Below are 22444 nucleotides of genomic sequence, written 5' to 3'. Positions count from 1 at the left end.
AACACTGAGCAGGTCGTTGGTGTTCCCACCCCTATCTATTTTAGGTACTTGTATGGCCCCCATTACTGTAGTATCCAAGTGCCTCACAGTCTTTAATGTATTTATCCTTACAAACACCTGTGTGAGCAAGGACAGTTATCCCCATTTTACAGTCGGGGAACTGAGGCACAGAGAGACTAAGTGACATGCCCAGGATTACACAGGAAGTCTGTGGTGGAGCTGGAAACAGCTTGAGTCTCTAGAATCCCAGACTAGCACCGCTAATCATTGGACCATCTTTCCTCTGCTTCTTCCACACTCCCCAACCAAAAATGAGCCTCTCTTGCTCCCTGCCAAATTCCTGTGCCTCGGAGGCTCACAAGCTTGAGTCCAAAAAGACTTACTGGGCCACTGATGCAGGTACCCAGGTGAAGCCCTATTCCACCGTCCCAAAGATCTGCAGGAGGCTGGCTGTATTAAGTGAACATTAATGAGTGTGAGGAAGGTATACGTTAGTGAGTCTCAGGGAGTTGGGAGGGTATGGGGGAATCTCCACTCTGCTCCCCAGCCCCATATTGGGAATAGTTTAAAAAAAAAAAAAAAGCAATATCCATACAAAACCACTAAAATTATAGTGTGGATACCTATCAGTGGGTTTAGATGTGTATTGCCTTAATAACATTAGAGTTTTTGAAACAAAAAATCCAAACCCTAGAAACCAAATATGTTCATAGGGAAGATTGCCTTGCTTGAGAAATACAGTCATATTGCCTTAACTCAACCCCCTGGGGATGCTCTGAGGGGAATAAAGAAACTTCTACTATAGTATCGCCCATAACAATTTTTATTTTAAAACCCTACAGTCATACATGATCCATACTGAAGAATTATAGGCAAATGGGCATACTGAAGGCAGTCATTCATTCCTTACCATTAAATGTCTTATCCTACAAAGTGCTGAGCTCACTCAAAGCCTCTCATACGAGGCACATATGCCTTGATCATGAAATTAGAGCACTAATACTGTATTAAAAGAGCAAATGATAATGTGGTGAGAAATCATCACACTTGGCATAATAGGCATGTATGTATGAAGCAAGTATTTCAACCAATGTTTTGTGATGCTTGTTTCTGATAAAGTTGGATGTAAGGTGAAGATGATAACTCTGCCCTCAAGGTGCCTGCCTAAGATAACATTGTACTTGTCAAATAACACCTAAGTTAACTCTGAATTCCATGATTTCCAGTATTTGGGTTTTTAATCTAACACTCTTAAAAACTAAAATCTGCTCATACTGTGAAGATGTGCTTGCAACCTTAGGATGGAGTTAAGTTTTTGTGTGGGGATAAATGATAGTATTTAAATTTTTAATTAACTTTTCACCACCTATTGACAATTCACCTCTGAATTTTCCTCCCCCCTTTCATTATAATTTGAAAAAAGAAGAAAAATGAGGAATATTTTGTAATTTACATCATTTTGAGTCTTAGTACCTTGAACACTAGACATTTTCCTCTGTAGGGTTACAGGAAGCAAGCACTTTCTTAAACACAAAAGCTGTTCCTGATAACTGGAAAATGGATATGAGTGAAATCTTGGAGTCCTCCAGCAGTGATGAGGAAGATGGAGCTGCTGCAGAGAGTGATGAAGAGGAAGACAAAGTGGAAGAAAAGGAGGAAGAAGTAGTGGTAAGTCTCTTTTTATATTAGAAACAATTATGCAGTTAGAAATGGCAGATACAGAATGTAAATGTCCAAGGACATTTTAGTTACCAGATTTGTGACCTCAAACTTGGCTTACTCACTTTTGAGTTTTCAGACCTGTTTATCCTCCCTTCACAACTCTCTTTAATGGTATCTGTGTGCAACTGCAGATAGTCTGCCATTATCCAATGCACAAATCTGAGACAAATCTCAGAAATAAATCAGAAAACATTGTTGGAGAGGGTCTGGGTAAGAAATATGCAGATAGAGAAAGGAAATAAAAATTAAAATTTGATACATGTCTGAATAATAACCTAGTGCTGATTTAAAATATAACATGCTTCTAAAATCCAAGATCCTCTTGAATGAAGAATACTTCCTGTCAGAGAAGGTACTAAAATGCCAAAATAAAAATATCGGCATAGTAGAGGAAAGTGGTAGGTGGATGGATTGTGCCCTGTTATAACTTATTTGTTAGCTATCTAAGAACCTCAGAATCTTATGCTAATTATCTTTTGTAGACAATATTTCAGTAAAGGTTTCTTTAAATATTAAAATGTTTTAAGTTATGGAATGGTAATGTTAGTGTCTGTTTTAATATATGCCTTAAATTCAATACAAGTGTCTGTGTCACAGAAGTATTGATAAAATGATCCAGTTACTCAGTTTCCATAAAGTAAAGCATCATCTGTCCTTATGTCATCAAAAATGAATTTATGGAATTTCCTTTAATTTTTATCTGGTTTTAAATCTTACAGAATTAGATTTACTTGCAAACAAAATATTTCTTTGTAAGTTTGTGTACCATACATGGAACTAGGAGATTCATTATATAGAAAAGGAAAGTAAACTTTCTGTTTTTAAAGAGGGTCAAATATCGTTTCCCTTTCACTTCCCCTGTAGTATGTGGTTTTGTCACACTGAAAACAGAATGGCTGTTCATACTTGGAGGCAGGCTGCCTACAGTGTTGCCATAGTAACATTCTGTTGGTTTCAAGTGAGCATGCTCAGGAAAGAGAGGAAGATTTAGCAGAGGCTTGGCAGCCTGCCAGTGAGGCTTGCCAGATGCTTTGAAATGGACTGTCTCTTTCTTTTCCTTTCATGTAATGTCTGATTTTTATATGGAAGAGAATGTAAGTAATGCTATATAACTGCGGATGTCGTGCAGTGAGAGAGAAAGAAAGCAAATATTTGGAAGTCAGGATGAAATATGTCCAGGCACTGGGCAGATTAGGTAGAAGGGAAATATAACCATTTTTCAGTTGAGAGAAAATGCAGCTTATAGGTAAGGAGTTTGTGTTTTAATCTGAAACATTAACATTTTTCATTATTAAGAATGTGGATTTGACTTGGAGTTCAAGGTTTCTGATTTTCAAACAATGTGGTATAGCATGTAGCCAAGGGTAAATGTTTCCTTGTTTAAAACAATAAAATAAAAACCTATTTTTAGACATTAATGTTGTGCCTTAGTAATAGTGTTCTGAAAAATGGAGTAGTTTTCCATATGAAAATATTGATATGGTTAGATAAATGTGAGGATGAATGTGCATAGAATATGAAATCCCACTGGTTTTTTTCCTCTGTATGTAGTGATAAGAATTGAATAGGCCACATTTTGCAGGGTGTGAACTGTTGCAGTCTGCGTTGATCTGTACTAACGTTTGTTAAAATTGCATACTCCCAGTCAGTTTTGGGTTTTTTTTGTTTTTAAAGAAAAAAGATGGCTTTATTGGCTTCTGGTATAATTTTTTGTGTCATTTTTACAATGGATGTTGTCTAAAAGTGCAGTATGCTTCAAACAAAGAAGGGGGAGGGGTAGCTTTGTTTAAAAACAAAACAGCATTCCTATAAAACAAATGGGGTTTTCATTTCTGATTCTAAGAAAATAATCTGTTGATCAAGGAAAGGGAGGTAAAGCATTCCAGAGATGTAGATATGTCAGTAGGAAAAGCTGTAGTATCCATTGTTTCCAGGTGACAAGTAGGGATGTAAAGATAAAGGGATCATAAAGCTATCTAGTGGAGCATAGATATTTTTATTTTTTTTTAGATTGTCTGAGCAGAGCTGTCATTCTCGACCATGAAGTCAAAATCTTGATTATTCTGTTATAATAGTCTAATCTTAAATATTTAATTGTGGGCAAAGCTCAATATTTCTGCTAAAGAGAGAATTTAGGAATTGTGATTTTTTTTTTTTCTTTAAGGGTTTTCTTCAAAACGTCACTAATCTGGGATGCAGACCTAAGGCAGCCAATGAATAAAAGACTGTTGCCTTGGCTATGTATGATTATAAATATTGAATCACTCAAATTTTAATCAAGGTCAAAATAACCTCATTCCTTCTTCTGTCAGAATATCCTTCAATGTATCTTCTGTTTTGGGACTCTGAGTCACTCTGTTCTATTTTTTTTAAATTTACCATGGTGGTGCAGTAATGGCCTAGCTGCCAACAGGCCTGGAAGGCCTTTCTCAGATAAATGACATGGAGTCCCCTTAACTCTGCAAATATATATTTAGTACATACCCAGCATATTGTCAGTCAAATCCAAAGGATAGTATTATTATGGAGTCAGAACAGTTGCTTGTGATTATAGAACCTAATGTAGTTGCTTGTAGTTGCTAGAACCTAATATGTTCTCACAGCTGGATTAGGATCCATAATTTTGCTTTGACACACTGTAGGTTTTTTTGGTTTGGTTTGTTTTTTTTTTGGGATTGATTTGGTAGTGGTGCAGTACAACGGAGTAATTTAGGATAAGCACCAAGGTATTTTGTGTTGCTGCATAGTCTTTTCAGGATCTGAGAGTATGGGATCAACATGGTGGTACCCAGATGGTTATCTCTCCTGTTGGAGGTAACTTTATGAGTGTGGAATTCTTTACAGTTGGCAGTGCAGGAGGAAGATTTGGAGATAGCTTTGGCATTGACATCTGTATTAAATTTTAGAAGAACATTAACATGTATCATGTTGCAGAATGAGCTTCTCAAAAGATTAAATTTATGAGACTTTTTTGCAGTAATTTCAAAACACTGCATAGCAGCCCTAAGTTATTGTATTGCTTTCAACTTACAGTTGGATGCTTATTTAAGTAATGAAACTGACTTTTTGTTACTGTTATTTTTGCTTTTCCTTTTGGTTGAATAAGGTAACTTTTCCCATTTGGAAGTGAGTGGTTGGTTTGAATATAGCCACTGGTCTGTTGGCTATAACCTTTTGTATTCAATTTGTAAATTTAAAAATCTGAAGTACGAGTGTGCTAGATACATATTAGGATGTAGCTGCCATTCTGAGGGTAAATTGGAACAGAAGGTATAAAAATTTGAAACTCTTCTATATCATTGTCTGCTTTGAAAACATTCCAGAAGCTAAAGGTCTGTCTCTAATATGCATGTCTTATTAAAAATCAAAAATATGTACAACCATATTATTTTCTTGTACTTATACTCTTCTGTCAAGGAAGATGGCAATTGCTAGTTGTTTACCAGTAAATAAAAATGTCCAATGATTAACTTTTTCCTTGTCCTGTGTTTAAAGGGGAGAGTGCCTGCAGCTTGCAGTTCGATCTTTTGAGTCTCTTTGGACATTCTTCCTGCGGACAAATCAAGCCCTGTTCATGCATTTAGTTAAAATATATATATATAATATATAATATATTCCTTTTGTTGAGTCAGAAGCAACAAAAGGAATTCCTATATGACGAACGTATGCATTTGATTTTATGTGTAGGATTCAGAGAGTTACAGTAAGACATAATATTAAATGATGATTGGATCAAAGGGCAAGTGCTTTGGAGGGTGGGGTGTTGTGGGAAGGGAGGAATGGTGTATAAGGCCCTCAGTGTTCAGGTTTGGACAGTGTACCGTGACTGAATTTAACTGCTATTGCCCCTGAGGAGGTAGTGTTTTTGTTTTATTATCCCTTTGGATTTTTCATCCTTTTAAATTTTTAGAAGCATGAAGAGTTAAGAACATAAAAACAGTGCTAGCTAGATTGCTCCCTCAGTGTCTCCCACTCAAGAGGGATTGGCTAGCAGACCTGCATCTTTTTCATGGAGAGTCTTCCTAATGGGAGATATTGCAGAAGCTGGCCAGTTCATCTCATGGGAGAAATGGGGGGAACAGGTCACCATGCTGGCTTCCTTTAAAGGTGTCTGTCTCATATGAGATCAGAAGTAAGTTGTTTTCCATTTGAAAATGAAATTTTGGTGCCTAACTCGCTTCCTGCTGTTTGAAAATAAGAACTGCAAGTTCCAGGAGGATGTGGTGGCAGAGGGTGGGCTCTTTTCTCGGGGCAGTGGCAAGCACCTGGTCAAACTCCTTGTAACAGGGGCATATATTTTTAGGTCAAATTATAGATTTCTTGTCACGTGAATTTACCCTACTGAAATCTTCAGCTGGGGGGAAAGATGGTCCATTTAAACAATGACTCTGAGGAGTTTTTTTTCAAAATAAGACATGTTCTAATGAAGTCAAATTCCTAAATGCTGAATCAGGAGCGTGGTGTAGCAGGCACTTTTTCCAACACCCTTCAGATCCCTGTTTCTCAGAAAGGCAACAATATACTATAAGAGATAGAAAGTGTAATTAAAATAGAAAAGTTGCTACCTAGAAAGTTTCATATGATACTTCCAGATTTGCAGATATATATAAAAAACGGAGGAAGTGTTCATCGTTTTCCTGTGTGAAATTAGTTGTTTGGTCAAAGTCTACTTCCCAATGGACAGGTATTTGCATCATAAATATCACCACAGTTGGCACCCTTGTTGGCACTCTGAGCAGACAAACCAGTGACTGAATGGGCATGATGGCTGGACTACGTTTTAGCCTGTAGAGGAGGTGTCATCCAGTTAGCACTGAGACACGTCACTGCCCACCAGCAGTGCAAGAAAGCTTTCCCTGCTATACCTGCTCTGTGGATAAGTAGAGGATTTCAGTCCTAAGGATTTTCATTCCTGGACCTTTCACCAGCATTGAATTTACATTGGGTGGGGGCTGAGGGGAGGGGAGGTGGAAATATTTGAAACCCATGAATTACATTTTAAAAATAGAGATTTGGGATTCTTGTACATGACTAGCGACTTCTAATGCTGCTTCCAAATTGCCACTATTCCCAGACTTCTCTAATGTGTAAATGATTTTCAGAGGCAAGATAAAAATGTTATCTGAAGCAGTCCATCTCTGGTGTCAAGTGCATGTGTTTTAAGATAGCATATAAAATCTGAGTCTAAAAATTGCATACAAGAATATCACAGTTCTCACTGAATAGCTTTGAAAACAGCTTCCTTAGGATACATGGATTTACATAGCAGGTAAGTAGCCATGATAAATGTAATACCACACAACATATATTTACAAGTGACAAATTCACTAATCTAAATTAACTCATTTGTCCAAGATTTCTGATTACTGTTTGAGTTTGTGGTTTATAGTGCACCCTGTTGTAAAATTAGACATTTTATATACAGTTTTCATCTTCAAAGTTCTGTATGAACTTTGTAGTCTTATAATACCCTTCTGAGTTACCTATATTATCCCCATTGTACAGATAAGATGAGGCAGAGAGACATTAAAAGATTGAAGGTATGTAGCAAATTGTCAAACCTGTAGGGTTCTTGGTTCCCATTCTTCTGTGTAGAGCACCAGATCATGCTTCTCTCTACCATTTCATTTGCCCATCATGTTATGAGTTTTTACAGGGAGAGCCCCTCTTATAAAGGAACTTTGCAATATGAGTAGAACTAAAAACTTAAAACAACTGTTGTCTTCAGTTGGTGTCAAATTGCAAGTTGTTGCAGTAATTTTAATAGTTTAAATTGTCTTTACTTCATCAAATCCAATATCAGAAAGCAAATCTGTGGCTGACAAATTTATGTAACAACTCTACAATAATTCAATTACAATAACTTGTGGACTTGTTTTGATCTTACTGTATTCACATTCTTCTGAGCCTTGGTTGCCATATCATATTATTCTGCCTCCTAGATTGGTTCTATTTTCCCTTCAGGAAGTTCATAGTGTGGTTGGTCAAGCAATAACACTAAAGAAAAAGTTTCAGAGTAGCAGCCATGTTAGTCTGTAAACGCAAAAAGAAAAGGAGTACTTGTGGCACCTTAGAGACTAACAAATTTATTTGAGCATAAGCTTTCGTGAGCCAAAGCTCACTTCATCGGATGCAGGCATCTGATGAATTGAGCTGTAGCTCATGAAAGCTTATGCTCAAATAAATTTGTTAGTCTCTGAGGTGCCACAAGTACTCCTTTTCTTTTTACTGAGGAAAAAGATATTTATGTATCTTAATCTACAATACTGTAGTCTATATTTAGTAACAACTTGAAATATCCAAAATTTTGAAGGATTTTGATATAGATCCTGAATTAAAGATTATGTAGTCTGAGCACTGCTACTCCTTTTATATTAAACTGTCCATGCTCTAAAAGATATTAATGTCTGAAATTTTTCTTCATTTTGGACAGCAAACCAGTGGGCTTCTTTGTTTTGGTTTGGGTTTTTTTGGTCTGTCAGTTCTATGGGTTAAGACCAACAAGAGCTGTAACTTCTGGTTTGAAGAGTAGGCAATAGGTCAGGATGTCAGGGCTATGTTTCCTTTCTCATTTGAATCCATAGAAGTGTTCAAGGCTGACACAACTATTGCTGAACATATGGGGCATGAAGCAGGGCACACTAAAATCTGTGGGAGTTGGCTGTAGACTTCTGTGGGCATTGGATCAAGCTCATAGTGATTGTTTGCTTTGCGAGCTCCTACACTGTCAGGTTAAATAAAACACATACATGATTATTAGCAATACAGGAATTAAGAAAGGTACTCTGAGACACAGTGGGGTAGGGGTGTATAGTTTACAGAGAAATCATGTAAGTATTGTTGGTTTTGAATAACTGCAAATTATATCTAACTGTCATGATGGAAGAAAAATTTAGTAATTTGACAAGATTTTTTTTTTCAACTTAAACCCTCACAACATTTTATGGGCTCTTCTTGCTACAACTAAGAGCACTCTGACCAAGCAGAATAGAAGTATTCTGAATTAAAACCATCTTTACCAACAGAAATATTTAATTAAAATAAAAACTCCCTGTGTTGCATTTGATTATATGTAATGAGTGAGCAATAAATATTTCAGTTCTGAACTCTGTAAATTAATTTGTTAACTGGCCACTTGTGAACAGGTTTGGCCTCTTCTTTGAATTAAATCATTGGGCCTCACTCACCCTTGATTAGAGCCTCTTTGTGGAAAAAGGATGTAAATGAGAAACTAAACTACTGTGGAACTGGAAATTTTCACAGAAAATTATTTTCACAGATTTTATATATGAAATTCTGAAGCCTTCCAGTGAAAATATTTGGACTTGAGAAGAGATGGGATTGCTGCTTGGTATGCAGCATTCCTGCTATCTACCACAGGGAGTGGCAAGAATGCCCTGCTTAGAAGTGCAGTGTTCAGGCTACCTACCAACAGAAATATCACTCTCCTCAGTGGTGGCAGGTGATGGCAATGGCATTTCTGAGATGCTGCAATGTTTATTCAGGTTCCTTCAATTCTTCTTTATCCTGGAGGCTGCAGCAGGAGGAATACGGGGAGAGAAGCCAAATACCTGCTATTCAGCCAAAGGATCTCTGTGCCATTCAGAAGAAAGGAGGTGACCATAACATTCTGGAGAAGGGTGCCTTCTGGTTAAGGCACTGGAGTAAGACTTGAGGTCTGGGTTCAGTTCTTGGCTCTGCCACAGGCTCCCTTTGTGACTTTGGCCAAGTCACCATGGCCTCTCTGGCCTAGATCCATAAGGTGCCTAGGAAATCACAGGAACAACACTGTGATCCACGAAGCCCAAGTTAGGTGCCTAGACTCCCTATACAGTTTTTGGGCTTTAGAATGTGATCCACAAAAGCCAGCATTCTACGCGGGGACATACCTAAACTAGCCCAGGGGAGATGCCAACTAAAGGAGTACGTCTTGCCTCCTGCCCCTCTCAAGGAGGTAGGCACCTAACTCCAGGCTGCAGGGAGGTGCCTCTCTCTGATTGTGATCCACAGTTGGGAACCTTCTCCAGGAGTCAGGCAGCGTAAGTGCCGAAGTTGTTTCTTGTGAGAATAAGTTAGGTGCCTGCCTAACTCCAGCCAAAATAGCAGGAGGAGGTGACAGTGGTGGTGCCCACCTTATCTTTAGTTCAGTAGTTAGAGCACTCACTCGGGGTGTGGGAGACCCTGTTCAAATCCTCTCTCTCGGGAGAGTGCTCTAACCACTGAGATGTTGGATATTCTGAAGAGGGGCTCCCTCAGTTTTTCCTGTTTAAAGCTTTTGCACACTGTATAAATAATTAGTCATTGGAGCAGGGTACTGGGCCTTGGGTCTCCCACATCCCATGTGGGAGCTATGACCACTGAACTATAGAGTCACTCAAACTTTCTCTCTGACTTAGTGACTTTTATTATTTATACACAGTGGAACAGCCAACAGGAGAGACTGAGAGCGCCCCACAGTAGAATATTCCAGGGGTTCTCAAACTTCATTATACCACAATCCCCTTCTGACAACAAAAATTACTTCACAACCCCAGGAGGGAGGACCAAAGCCTGAGCCCCACTGCCCTGGATGGGGGGGCCAAAGCTGAAGAGCTTCAGCCCCTGGCAGGGGGCCTGTAACTTGAGCCCCGCCGACCAGGGCTGAAGCCCTTGGGCCCCAGAAGTCTAAGCCAGTCCTGGTGACCACGTTCAAAGGGGGTCCTGACCCACAGTTTGAGAACCGCTGGAATATCCCAGAGCTAAATGGCTAGAATACTTTCCTGAGAGGTAGGATTCAAATAGGGGTCTCCCTTCTTCCCAAGTGGCAGGGGAAGAGAACTTGGGTCTCCCAGGGTATGGCTACACTGCAATAAAAAACCTGTGGCACAGAGTCTGAGAGCCAGGGTCAGCTGACTTGGGCTCAGGCTGTGGGACTAAAAATAGCAATGTAGACTTCAGGCTCAGTCTGGGCTCTGTGAGCCACCCCCTTCATGGGGTCTCATATCTCAAATTCCAGCCTGAGCCTGAACATCTACAGTGCAGTTTTAGAGCTCTGCAGCCCAAGCCCTGCAAGCCTAGGCCAGCTGTGATCGTACCCTGGGTTTTTTATTGCAGTGTAGGTATACCCTCATGTGCCAAATGAGTGCTCTAACCACTGTGCTAAAAGTTATAAGGTGGAGTATTGCCGCCGCCACCACCACCTCCTATCAGATTTTGTATGAGACCTTATCTGGTAGGTGGTCTCTTAAGCACATCTACTGGACTGGGCCCTGCACCCTTGTTAGGAGGGCAAATGCTGATCTTCCCCTGGTTTGTATAAAACTCTGGATGCCTCGACACCTAGAGTGAGGCTGCAGTGTGTGTGCCTCGAGGCAGAAACCATCTGGGACGCGGGACAGTTACTCTGAAAATATAGGTGCTTGGGTGAGTTTAGGCCCTAAGAGAGTTCGGTGGGAGTTCTGTGGATTGCAGTGGAGCCTGAAGCTGGGACTTGTGTGCCTGTGTACCTTTGTGGATCTGAGCCTCTGTGCCTATATTCATCTGTAAAACAGGAATAATAAAGCTTCCTTTGTTTTGTCTATTCATACTGTAAGCTTTTCAGGGAAGGACTGTCTCTCTCAATGTGTAACATCTAGCAAAATGGGGCCCCAATTGGTAGAGGCGATCATGACAGAAATAATAATTCATCCCTCCTCATCTCTCAGGAGCAAGGATGTTCCCTTAGGGACATTAAGTTCGTGAAGCCTGGAGGGCAGTTGATAATTGAAATGAAACCCTGCTTCAGAACAGCAGGTGATGTCCTGGGAACCACTTGCACCCAAGATACACAGAGAGGGGGTAAGGATAGCATATAAATAGCCTAATGTGAAATGCTCTCCAGGATCAACTCGTGAGTCTGTTTCACCTGGTCTGCTGTCCAGTGACTGGCCAATTAAGTGCATCGACTGTCCTAACTCTTCCTTCTGTTTTCCACGCTCCCCATGAATAGTCACTTACTTGGTCTTCCTTCTCCTGTTCCCTTGGGATGTACAGTTTTTCATCTTTGCCTTTTGTTTAACTTCAGGAGAAGATACTGAGAGACTGTTTATTATTTAAGTATCTGCTCATGGAAGAGCTATTTCTAACCTACAGTTTCATTGTTTTAGTTTTGGGGATATGTTCACAAGAGTAAACAGTTCAAGGTGGAAGTGCTTCTGAATTTTGAACATCTGTAGATATCTAGCATTTATAGTGCTTTTTATCCATAGGTATAAAAACCTTTTACAGTAAATGGTGAGATCTATTAATTGCAATGTTAAGATTGCACAGTTTAATTTTTTTAAATGCAGGAAATATAAAAGCTAAGGTTCCTATGCAATAATAAATATGCAGCATTGTCTGTGTGATTCTATTGTTAATTTTATAGCTTATATTTCTGTTAAATGTATACCTTAGAATATACAGGATGAGCAAAATGGCCACTATAACATTATATAATTTTGTGGGTTGGCATTTAATTTCCTTGTTTCTTTTCAAAGAAAAATCAGAAGAGAAGAAACACAAATTCTCTCTGCGGAATAATGTCAGTATTTAAATGGCCCTCATTGGGCTCTGGACATTACAGCTCATTGAAGTAAGCAGGATGAAGAAGGGGTGAACTAATACCAGTGCTTCACAGGAGGCTGTTTTTCAGTTAACAAGGCAGTGGTGTATCAGTTTAGCTTGCAATGGCTCTATTTTCACAACAGAAAATTAGGAATGTAATTTTATTAAAATGAAAGCTTAGCATTTGCTGAATGCAGACCAAACTAAAACTGAGATCAGTAACCTTTTTATTGCTTCCCCCTTCCTCTCAAAACTGCTTGTGATTTTTCTACTAATGATACAGTAGTGGAGCTTCATTTTTGACTTTTTTCTATACATCTTTCCTTGGTGACAGGCACTTTTGTACAGACAGCCTCACCAGCAATCCTTAAGACTAGAATGTGGCATACGTAAGACGTTGCAGGGAGCAAGACCTCATTAGGCTCTGCTAAAATCTCAGAATACCACTGAACATGCTCAAAAGTGATTTTTTTTCTCTTAACTTTTATTTATTTTAACATTTTCCCTTTGAACATAGCAAAGGCTTTACTCCACATTGTGGACTATCCAACTCAAAGTTTAGGTGTATTTATCTGTGGTCGCAGTGTAAGAATAGTAGAGGTAAAAAGAAAACAGGATAGATAACATACATTCTGCTGTTCTGAATTATATAAGTGACTCCTGAGATGTTTCCAGAGATGACCTCTTTGAGCTGAGACCAAGCATGGAAAGTTTCATTCCCCAAGGGATTTCCTTCCCCTCCTCCCCCAGAAATGTATGAGCATCTGAAGCTATAGGGGCTGTTACAGTGGAAACCATTTTGCACCCTTGACTATAGTTTTGCTACTGGGGAAAGCTAGAATTCATGTTAACTGCTGTGGTCTTGTAAATAACACATTCAGTATTAGATTTTACTGTATGACATCACATAATATATTAGTGCAGGCCATGTCGTACTTCTTAGTCTTTTTTTCCCCTAATGAATTGAGAATCCCACTGCTCTATATTTTCTTTTTCCCCAGTTGAGATTCCAGTTTATGGGGTTTTGAACCTTCGGAGGGGAACCAAGTTAGTCCTCCTCATCTTATTTAAACTTTTGCTCATTTGTGTGGCTAGCCCTTTCTGATTGGTTTATTTTCTGGATATCATATCTTTATATGGGTGAACAATTCTAGCTTGGCTTTTTTGTGCAGATGAATTGTTTGGGATCTGACTGTCCCAATGCATTTAATATTTTCAATATGTCTCCCTTTGTTTTGACAGCCTGAGGAAGAGCTTGATCCTGAAGAGAGGGACAGCTTCCTCCAACAGCTTTACAAGTTTATGGAAGACAGAGGTACTTCATAACTTAACTTATTATCTCTTGTGTACCAACCCATTTAATGTGTTGTATTATGGTATCACCCTTGCATCAGGGAAACATGTATATTACAATAACTAACCTGATACAGATGAAAACATTTGTAACCATTTTCAAATGGGGCAAGTCTTCTTTTGTCAGATGCTTTTCAGCATAACACACAGAGTAAAAGCAAACCCAGTTTAATTGATGTTTGGTTTTCTGTTGTTTGGTGTGTTGGGTTTTTTTAGACAGTTCTTGATGGGCTAGTACCAAAGTATCTCTGAAATAGCCTCTGAGTTGGTGTCCCTCTATGGCAGCTGTGGCTGGCAACTCTGATTTGGAGGATAAAAACACTTCAAGTCTTGGCCCTGGGTTGTGGAACTTTCAGCACCAGAAATCTGGAAATGTGCCATTTTAAAGTGTTGTTGCAAAGCTATCCTAATCACGCACAGACATTCTAGTAGAAGTGGAGCAACAGTGACATTCACCTGGAAAGCAACCTAAGCGATCCAACTTGGCTCAATAGTTAGAATAAGGAAGGAGTAGATTTGCTACTTTTCTCGACAGAATGAGCCCAATCTGTTATATACATGACACTTAGATGCTTATAATGGCAAAGAATATATTGGAAGTGCTGCAGATCCCTTCATACATAGTGCAGTGCTTTGCCCTCCTCCCAGTTTCACCCTCCTTACAACCGCAAATTTCAGTGGCTTATGCAATACTAGTTTTCCAGTTTTAGGGAGGCAATCCGTTTGAACACCCTGAGCTTTTCTAAAGGCACTGAAGCCAAAAAATAGGTTATCCTTTCAGCAAATAACATATTGTGCCCACATATTTTATGCTCTGAAATGGCTGTCTTTTTGAATATAAAAAGTTTGCAGACTTGTTTTGATCAATAGCAAAATTGAAAAAAATGTACGAATAAGACTGGACTTTCTTTAGAGACTTCTGTTAAAAATTAGCAGCTGTTTTCCACAGGGCAGAAAATATCTTTTAAAATTTTCTGTAAGCACCGTATGTACTAAAAACTGCTATTTGACCAATTTGTATATCCCCAAATTGCCAGGCTCCAAAATGATTCCATAGCAGTGGTGACATTACAGCATCGTATAGCAAAGCACGTGTGGTTATATCTGGATTTAAAAGGACTGGGGTTGAGAGGAGTAAGTTTAGAATCAGTTACATGCTGAATACCTTCTCTGCCCTTTGGTGAACCAGGGAAGAGTGCATAAAAGTTCATAAAATGTTACAATAATCTATGACAATAAATGTTGATAGAAAAACATACAAAAGGGAGACAGACAGACTATATTAGTTCAAACAAAATGGTTTCACAATCTTTCAGTATAATTAAAAAAATATATATATATATGGCAGGACACCATTTTAAGTAGGCTGGTCTTCTCTTTAATAAGATATTTTCCAATCCATAGAGGCTTAATGGAGTAGTACCTAGCCTGTTCAGTCTTGCCACTTGCCTATCACACATATATCAGTGGGTCATGTATTTGTTATGGCAGGCTTTTCTGGAGTTCATCCAGCATCACGTTGAAGGCCATGCCATGTGGAATTAGCACTCGAGGGGGGAGGGGAGAGAGAGAAAAAATAAGGAGGGGCTTCAGAGAAAAGTGTCATGTGTAAGCAACACTAGCTTCTTTATAATGTGATTGTTCTACTTCTGTTGCTGTCCTTTCTCTTCTTCCTTCATTGGGGAGTGTCACCCTGCCTCAAGTGCAGTTAATCCAGGAAACAGGGAGAGACTGTGTAGGCGGCCATGGGACGGGGGAAAACAAGGAAAGTAACAGAGCAGTAAAAGTAAAGACTCAGTCTAGAGACAAACTGATATTGCTTAAAGATAGTTATTCATGGAAAAAAGGGGGCTTCCTTTTCTACCTTGGCAGGGAAGAGCAGCAACTTCATCAATTTTCAGCCCTTACCCCTGTTTGTTTCTGGCCTCCTCTTTCACAATTAATAGATTCTCGTTTCCTACTTGATTCCCAACTCTTAGTTTAGTTTCATACTCTCTCTCCACAGAAATATTTTTCTCTCTTGCCACCTTTTCCACTATTTCACATTCTGACCCTTTAATTTAATTTTCTACTCCATGTCCCCTTCACCCAAACATTTGATGATCTTCTCTTTATCGACTCCCACACCCTACCATTTACCAGGCTTTCCCTTAACAATTCTGATAGGCTGCCCTTACCCAAACAGCAGGGAAAACATGGAAGGGAAGCCTATGAGATCGGGTTTTCCTGAGAGATTTGAGGAGGGTCAGAAAACCTGTGTAGTTTGCAGACCAATGATGCCAAACATTATAATAATCCACCTAGAAATCAACCAGATGTTGACACCAAAGCTGAGTATGACCATTGGTTGGGAGCAACTGACTTGGGATGCCTTTTTATGGATAAAAATATTATTACAGACACTAATTTGAAAAATGTACCAGCAATCAAGTGTGTGCTATGGGATGGAAGAGAAGTTTGCTCATCTGCATGGCAACTTTATTTATTTGTATTCTTATGTTAATTAGGTACTCCTATCAATAAACCTCCTGTTCTGGGCTACAAGGATCTTAACCTCTTCAAACTTTTTAGACTTGTGTATCAACAGGGTGGGTGCGACAATGTAAGTGTCAGATTTTTCTTAAGCAAAACATCTATTCGTATTCTTGAAAATTATGGTTACAGTTCTAGTGTCACAGTAAATTTCGTTCTTAATTTTCCTGGTTAACGAATAAAACTTACTTTTCCAGATTGACAGCGGTGCTGTATGGAAGCAAATTTATATGGACCTTGGCATTCCTATTTTGAACTCAGCTGCTTCCTACAATGTAAAAACTGCTTATAGAAAGTAAGTTATATCTTATTAGGTGATTGAATGAAAGAATGGTTTTATAAATATGGAAAATCTTAAAAGTGGCATGAACACTTTATTTTGATGGCTCAGGAGTTGATATTAATAGACAAGTAAATATTCCACATTCTCTTGTTATGTTGCTACATTAATTTTGCCAGATTTTAAGAAGTTATTGAAAACAAGGGCTGGAGTTCTGCAGTGAGAGTGGTGCTTGGCATCCTCCACTTCCATTAACTACAAAGGGGAGTAGAAGACTGCTGGGCACCATGTAGGATCTTGCAGTTGCAGTTTCTTAGAACAAGGCTTGTTTTAGGGCAGGAAATCTCCATTGTTGGCTTGTGGGATTAGTGTTTTGGAATATAGCAATGAAACTGCTATACAATCAGTTTGCAACTTATGCTTAACACCATGGACAGACTCTGTCCTCAGATGCGCACACATTCTACTTCCATTGAGATTTGTGATAGCTGCATGCTATGGGCAGAACTTTGCATTTATTTGCTCCAGACTTTTAAACTTTCTGTACAATGTAGCTAGAAATAAGTGTGTTGCAGAAGGTATCAGAGGGGTAGCCGTGTTAGTCTGGATCTGTAAAAGCGGCAAAGAGTCCTGTGGCACCTTATAGACTAACAGACGTATTGGAGCATAAGCTTTTGTGGATGAATACCCACTTCTTCAGATGCCTATGTGTTGCAGAAGTAATCTTTCGAACATCAGTGCAGAAATTTTGTTTATATCTTTATCATCTACAGATCTATGGTTTTCAGACACACTTTGTTAGCTATAAGAGTAGGAGAAGTGGTGGTGACCACTTGAGTTAAGGCTGTATAAGCCTTTTCATTCTAACCCCTGATGTTCAGTTGTATTTTCATTTATGATTCTTGCATCTTCTGGACTAAATATGTTTCAGGCTCACTTTCTAAGTAAAGTGGACTTTTTTTTCCTTTTTTTCTCCTGAAAGATTGAGCAAATATAATTCAGCATTTTGAGCTCTGCATGTGGGAAGCAAGGGGAATGTTTTGCCCAGTGCTGAAGAACTTAATTTTTTTTGTTTAAGAAAACAATCGGAACAATTGAGCACTGAGTTTGTGTGGTTGGCACCAGTATCAGGAATTGCTTAAGTTACACATGCGACATTAACTCTCACCGTTGTGCATTTGCAGTACAAAAATCTTTAATGACATGGTTGCATTTTGTTTCTCAAATCCAGTATGTCATATGTTTTCTAAGCCTTAGATTAATGTGTATTATCTCTTTTACAGTTGTTTATGCCGGACAGCTCATTAAAATAATACACTTGAAAAGTACACAGCAAACTATTGCTGATTAAATAAGAAAATTGAAAATTTGCAGGCATATATAAGGCCACCTGAATGTTGCAGCTAAACTAGCTTGGTGGTTAACTACCTCATTCTCTGACTTGAACCTAATGAAAGTTGGTGCTTGTTGAATAGCAGGTGACTAAGGATCTCATCCTATTTGTTAAAGTAAATGTAAATGAAGATATTCAGATTTTCTTCAATGGGAGCTGAACTGGGTACTAATTTAAGATGCATATTTTACAGAGAAAAGTATTTAGCATGCAAAGATTAGTAAAGCTGTGATAGACCATTATGACATCGAAAACGCTCTAACAATATAAGAATGGAAAAAAATATTGCAAGCTGATTCTAAGATTGTAGAAGCAATTGTGTGTTTGAGAAACTGTATAGCATGATATGCTCTTGACTGTCATGAATGCTTAAGCAAATGGGACAGAATTAAAGCTGTGCACACGCAATGTTAAACGTAGTCATTCAGATATGACTGCTTAATCATGCTACCTCAAAATCTCTTAACATAGGGTTGAGGTTTTTAATGTTTTTGGTTTGGGGTTTTGGGGATTGGTTGGTTGTTCCCCCGCCCCAGGAGTTAATGCTCTTCTCTTGCACTTCTGCAAGCAAGAAAATAAAGAATTTTTTTGAAGTTCAGTGAAATGAAAATCAGCAGATATGCAACAGTAAAAATGTAATGAAACTCTGTTTGCATATATAGGTATCTTTATGGTTTTGAAGAATACTGCCGCTCTGCAAACATTCAGTTTAGGACCATCCATCATAATGAACCAAAAGTGGTAGAAGACATTCAGAAACAAGAAGAACCAATGGAGGAAAGTGTAAAAGAGGAACAAGAAATGCTTCCAGCAGAAGTAAAAAATGAAGTAGAAGAAAATGATTCCAGCAGTGAAAGTGAAAAAGAGGAAATAGAATTAAGATCCCCGAGAGTAAGTAGTCTGATTTGAGGGGTTTTTTATTTATGTGCTCAGTAGAACTGGGTGTCCTTAATAGTTTACTGATATGAGATTTCCCTAGAGGATTGGCTGTACATGGGAATTGCCATACTTGTACAAAACACAGGAGCCCTCATGCTGAACAACACAGGCTTCCATTCACATATCAAGACAATGCTCCACTGATTACAGTGGCTTCCCATTGAATATAGTCCATTTTAAGTTCTCTCTCGATGGTCAAAACCCTCCAGGAGATTGACCAAGCTACCTGAGATCATCTTTAGACAAAGGAAATGCAATAGATCTAACCTACCTAGGTTTCAGTAATGCATTTGATTCAGGTCCACATAGGAAATTATTAGTTAAATTGGAGAAGATGGGGATAAAGAACTGGTTAAAGGGGAGACTACAATGGGTCATTGTAAGGTGAACTGTCAGGCTGGAGGGTGGTTACTAGTGGAGTTCCTCAGGGCTTAGTTTTGGGACCAAACTTATTTAACATTTTTATTACTGACCATGGCACAAAAAGTGGGAATGTGCTAATAAAATTTGCAGATGATACAAAGTTGGGAGGTATTGCCAATACTCAGAAGGACCGGAATATCATACAAGATGATCTGGATGACCTTGAAAACTGGAGTAATAGAAATGGGATGAAATTTAATAGTGCAAGGTCATGCACATGGGGACTAACAACAAGAACTTTTGCTACAAGCTGAGTACGTATCAGTTGGAAGTGATGGAGGAGAAAGACCTGGGTATATTGGCTGATCACAGGATGACGATGAGCCACCAATGTCGGGATACGGCCATGAAAAGGCTAATGCAGTCCTAGGATGCATCAGGCAAGGTATTTCCAGTAGAGAAAAGGAAGTGTTAGTTACCATTATACAAGGCACAGGTGAAACCTCATATGGAATACTGTGTGCAGTTTTGGTCTCCCATGTTTAAGAAAGATGAATTCAAACTGGAACAGGTACAGAGAAGGGCTCCTAGGATATTTGAAGGAATGGAAAACCTACCTTATGAGAGGAGCCTCAAAGAGTTTGGCTTGTTTAGCCTAACCAAAAGAAGGGGAAACATGATTGCTCTCTTTAAAAAACATCAGAAGGATAAATGCCAGGGAGAGAGAGAAGTTATTTCAGTTAAGTGCCAATGTGGACACAAGAACAAATGGATATAAACTGGCCATCAACAAGTTTAGGCTTGGAATTAGATGAAGGTTTCTAACCAGCAGAGGAGTGAAGTTCTGGAGCAGCCTTTCAAATGGAGTAGTGGGTCAAAAAAACTAACTGACTTCAAGACTGAGCTTGATAAGTTTATGGAGGGGATGGTATGATGAGACTGCCTACAATGGCATGTAGCTGATCTGTGACTGCTAGCAGCAAATATCTCCTCCAATGGCTGTGATGGGTCACTAGCTGGGGAGGGCTCTGAGTTACTACAGTCAATTTTTTCGCAAGTGTCTGGCTGGTGGGTCTTGCCCTCATGCTTAGGGTCTAACTGATCGCTATATTTGGGGTCAGGAAGGAATTTTCCCCCGGGTCAGATTGGCTGAGACCCTGGGGAGTTTTCACCTTCCTTTGCAGTGTGGGGCACGGGTCACTCGCAAGTTTAAACTAGTGTAAATGGTGGATTCTCTGTAACTTGAAGTCTATACATCATGATTTGAGGATTTCAGTAACTCAGCCAAAGGTTAAGGGTCTATTACAGGAGTGGGCGGGTGAGGTTCTGTGCCCTGCAATGTGCACGAGGTCAGACTAGATGATTGTGATGGTCCCTTCTGACTCAGTCTTTGTTTCCCTGCACAACCATGACTTTCATCAATAGCTGTGTTCCACCAGAACCATAAAACTCTCACCAAATGGGGTAGACTTGTGAACACAGAGGATAATTTTCACAGGAGCTGGACCTAGATTATGGAACTTCCTCCTGCAAGAGATAAGAATGAGCAGACAACTCACAGCTTTAAGTACCAAATGTAAACCCCATTTCTTTGACCTAGTGTTCTCGTGATAACTCTCTTTAAAAAATAAATAAAAATCTTCAGCCTTTCAGCTCATTCACATATACAGAGAGGGGAATGGTGGAATAGTGAGGTTTTTGTTTGATGTCTTTATTTTTATTTTTTTATTTTGAGTATTGCTTGGCTGCTGTGGTGATGAGGGCCATATCAGCAGGTAGATAGATATATCAGTGACCCATCTAATTCAATGTTCAATCAAAAGTAGATGATGTCGGTAGCTACCGGTGTGGTGCTGTGCTCTTGTTCAATGATAACAGTCAGCTGCATGCGTGTTCCCTCTGTGTGCTGCCCCAGTTCTGCGCATATAGCTAACACAGCAGACCCCGAGAGAACCCCCAAAAACCAGACTCTAGTAAGGTACGAAGGAACCTGAGCCAGGTTTATTGTCAAATGAAGCACAGTAATAGTTCCCTATAGACTCTACAAGGCATACTACGAATTTGTGCTCCCTGGCAATGGACACAGCTCAGTCAGTGGCGGGACACTCCACTGCCCCCTAGGCTGGACAAATATGTGAGTTCCAGGACCTGCTTTTATACTATTGCAGGACAGATTACTCATCATAGTTCAAACGAATCTATCCATCATGTTGTCCTTTTGACCCTGTCTTTAAGATGCACCTGCCTGTTCTTTGTTATCTCTGTGGAGTGTTCTGATGCCGTCTTGGTGCAAGTTCCTCTCATTAGCACATATGTGTGTGTGCACGTGCTTCTAACAACCTTTTCTTGCCAACTTCTGTGAGTGGGACCTGCCTCTGGCTCACAGCCCAGCTTTGCTTAACACTGCCTGGAAGTACTTTGGTTCAGGCTTCAGGCCTCAGACTGGGCCTCTGATACAAGAGTTTGTTTCAGGGCCTCCTCTTACTACAGTAGAATATAAGAATATACTTAAAAGAATTTTTCTTTCATTGGAACAAGAAATTAACTGGCTCAATTCTCTAGATTAACTGGCTAGAACTCTGGCCAGTTCTGTTAAGGAAGTGACTGTGTGTTCATTGATTAAAACTAGCACACTGAAAGGCGAAAAAAGTTACTTCTGACAATTACCAAAGAAGAAAGAATGTTTCCAGTTAAAATAGTTAATAATGCATATTTAGTATCACTTATCCTTGTGATGTAAGATAGCTTCCATATAACATCAGAAGTTTGTTTCCTATTCAAGTTTTTTGTTGACTAGATCCTATCAAGGTATTAAATGATTGATAGAAAGGCTCTTAGTAAATGAAAATAAAAATACTGTGAGCATATGCTTACTGGAAATGCTGCTTAAAATGCTCTAACTGTATTGAATCAATAGTTTAAAAGATGTGGCTTCTACAATAATATAAATATACAATGTTTAGCTTTAGACAAGCACTGAAAATATAAGAAGATAATACAGACCAATCACCTATGATTTTCTCTAACTTGATCACCTTCCAGCATGCCGCAAAAGCTATTTTTATTTGACAGGGTTTTTGGGGAAGGTTGTGCGCCAGGAGAGAAGAGGGAGAGGAAGGTTTTTTTTATGCTGCTTTGACTTCTTGGATGGCAAAGTTAACCTGTTAACTCAGCCAACCAGCAGCATTAAATAATATGTAGGTAATGTTATCTGTATGTGACTATGTAATGCTTCCAGGTGGTTGCCATTATGTTGCTATAAGTTTAATTATTAGGGCACCTAATGGATTTTGATTGTT

At 39.2% G+C, this 22444-nt stretch overlaps 1 protein-coding gene across 3 annotated transcripts in view; it reads left to right on the top strand.

Annotated features, from left to right (window-relative positions):
* Positions 1 to 22444, top strand: part of ARID4A (AT-rich interaction domain 4A) — a 62120-nt gene that overhangs the window by 25855 nt on the left and 13821 nt on the right. For 2 of the 3 annotated variants that reach the window (XM_074956431.1, XM_074956432.1), the window contains exons 11-15: positions 1502 to 1668; positions 13528 to 13600; positions 16146 to 16240; positions 16368 to 16465; positions 18506 to 18734. In XM_074956431.1, the coding sequence (XP_074812532.1) occupies positions 1502 to 1668; positions 13528 to 13600; positions 16146 to 16240; positions 16368 to 16465; positions 18506 to 18734 (662 nt within the window). Of the gene's footprint in view, positions 1 to 1499; positions 1669 to 13527; positions 13601 to 16145; positions 16241 to 16367; positions 16466 to 18505; positions 18735 to 22444 lie in introns of all 3 variants that reach the window. The other variant, XM_074956433.1, reaches the window with a different exon arrangement.

The sequence above is a fragment of the Natator depressus genome, chromosome 6, assembly GCF_965152275.1.
Source record: "Natator depressus isolate rNatDep1 chromosome 6, rNatDep2.hap1, whole genome shotgun sequence".
In the NCBI taxonomy this organism is placed as follows: Eukaryota; Metazoa; Chordata; order Testudines; family Cheloniidae; genus Natator; species Natator depressus.
This window is presented reverse-complemented; position numbering and strand designations above follow the sequence as displayed.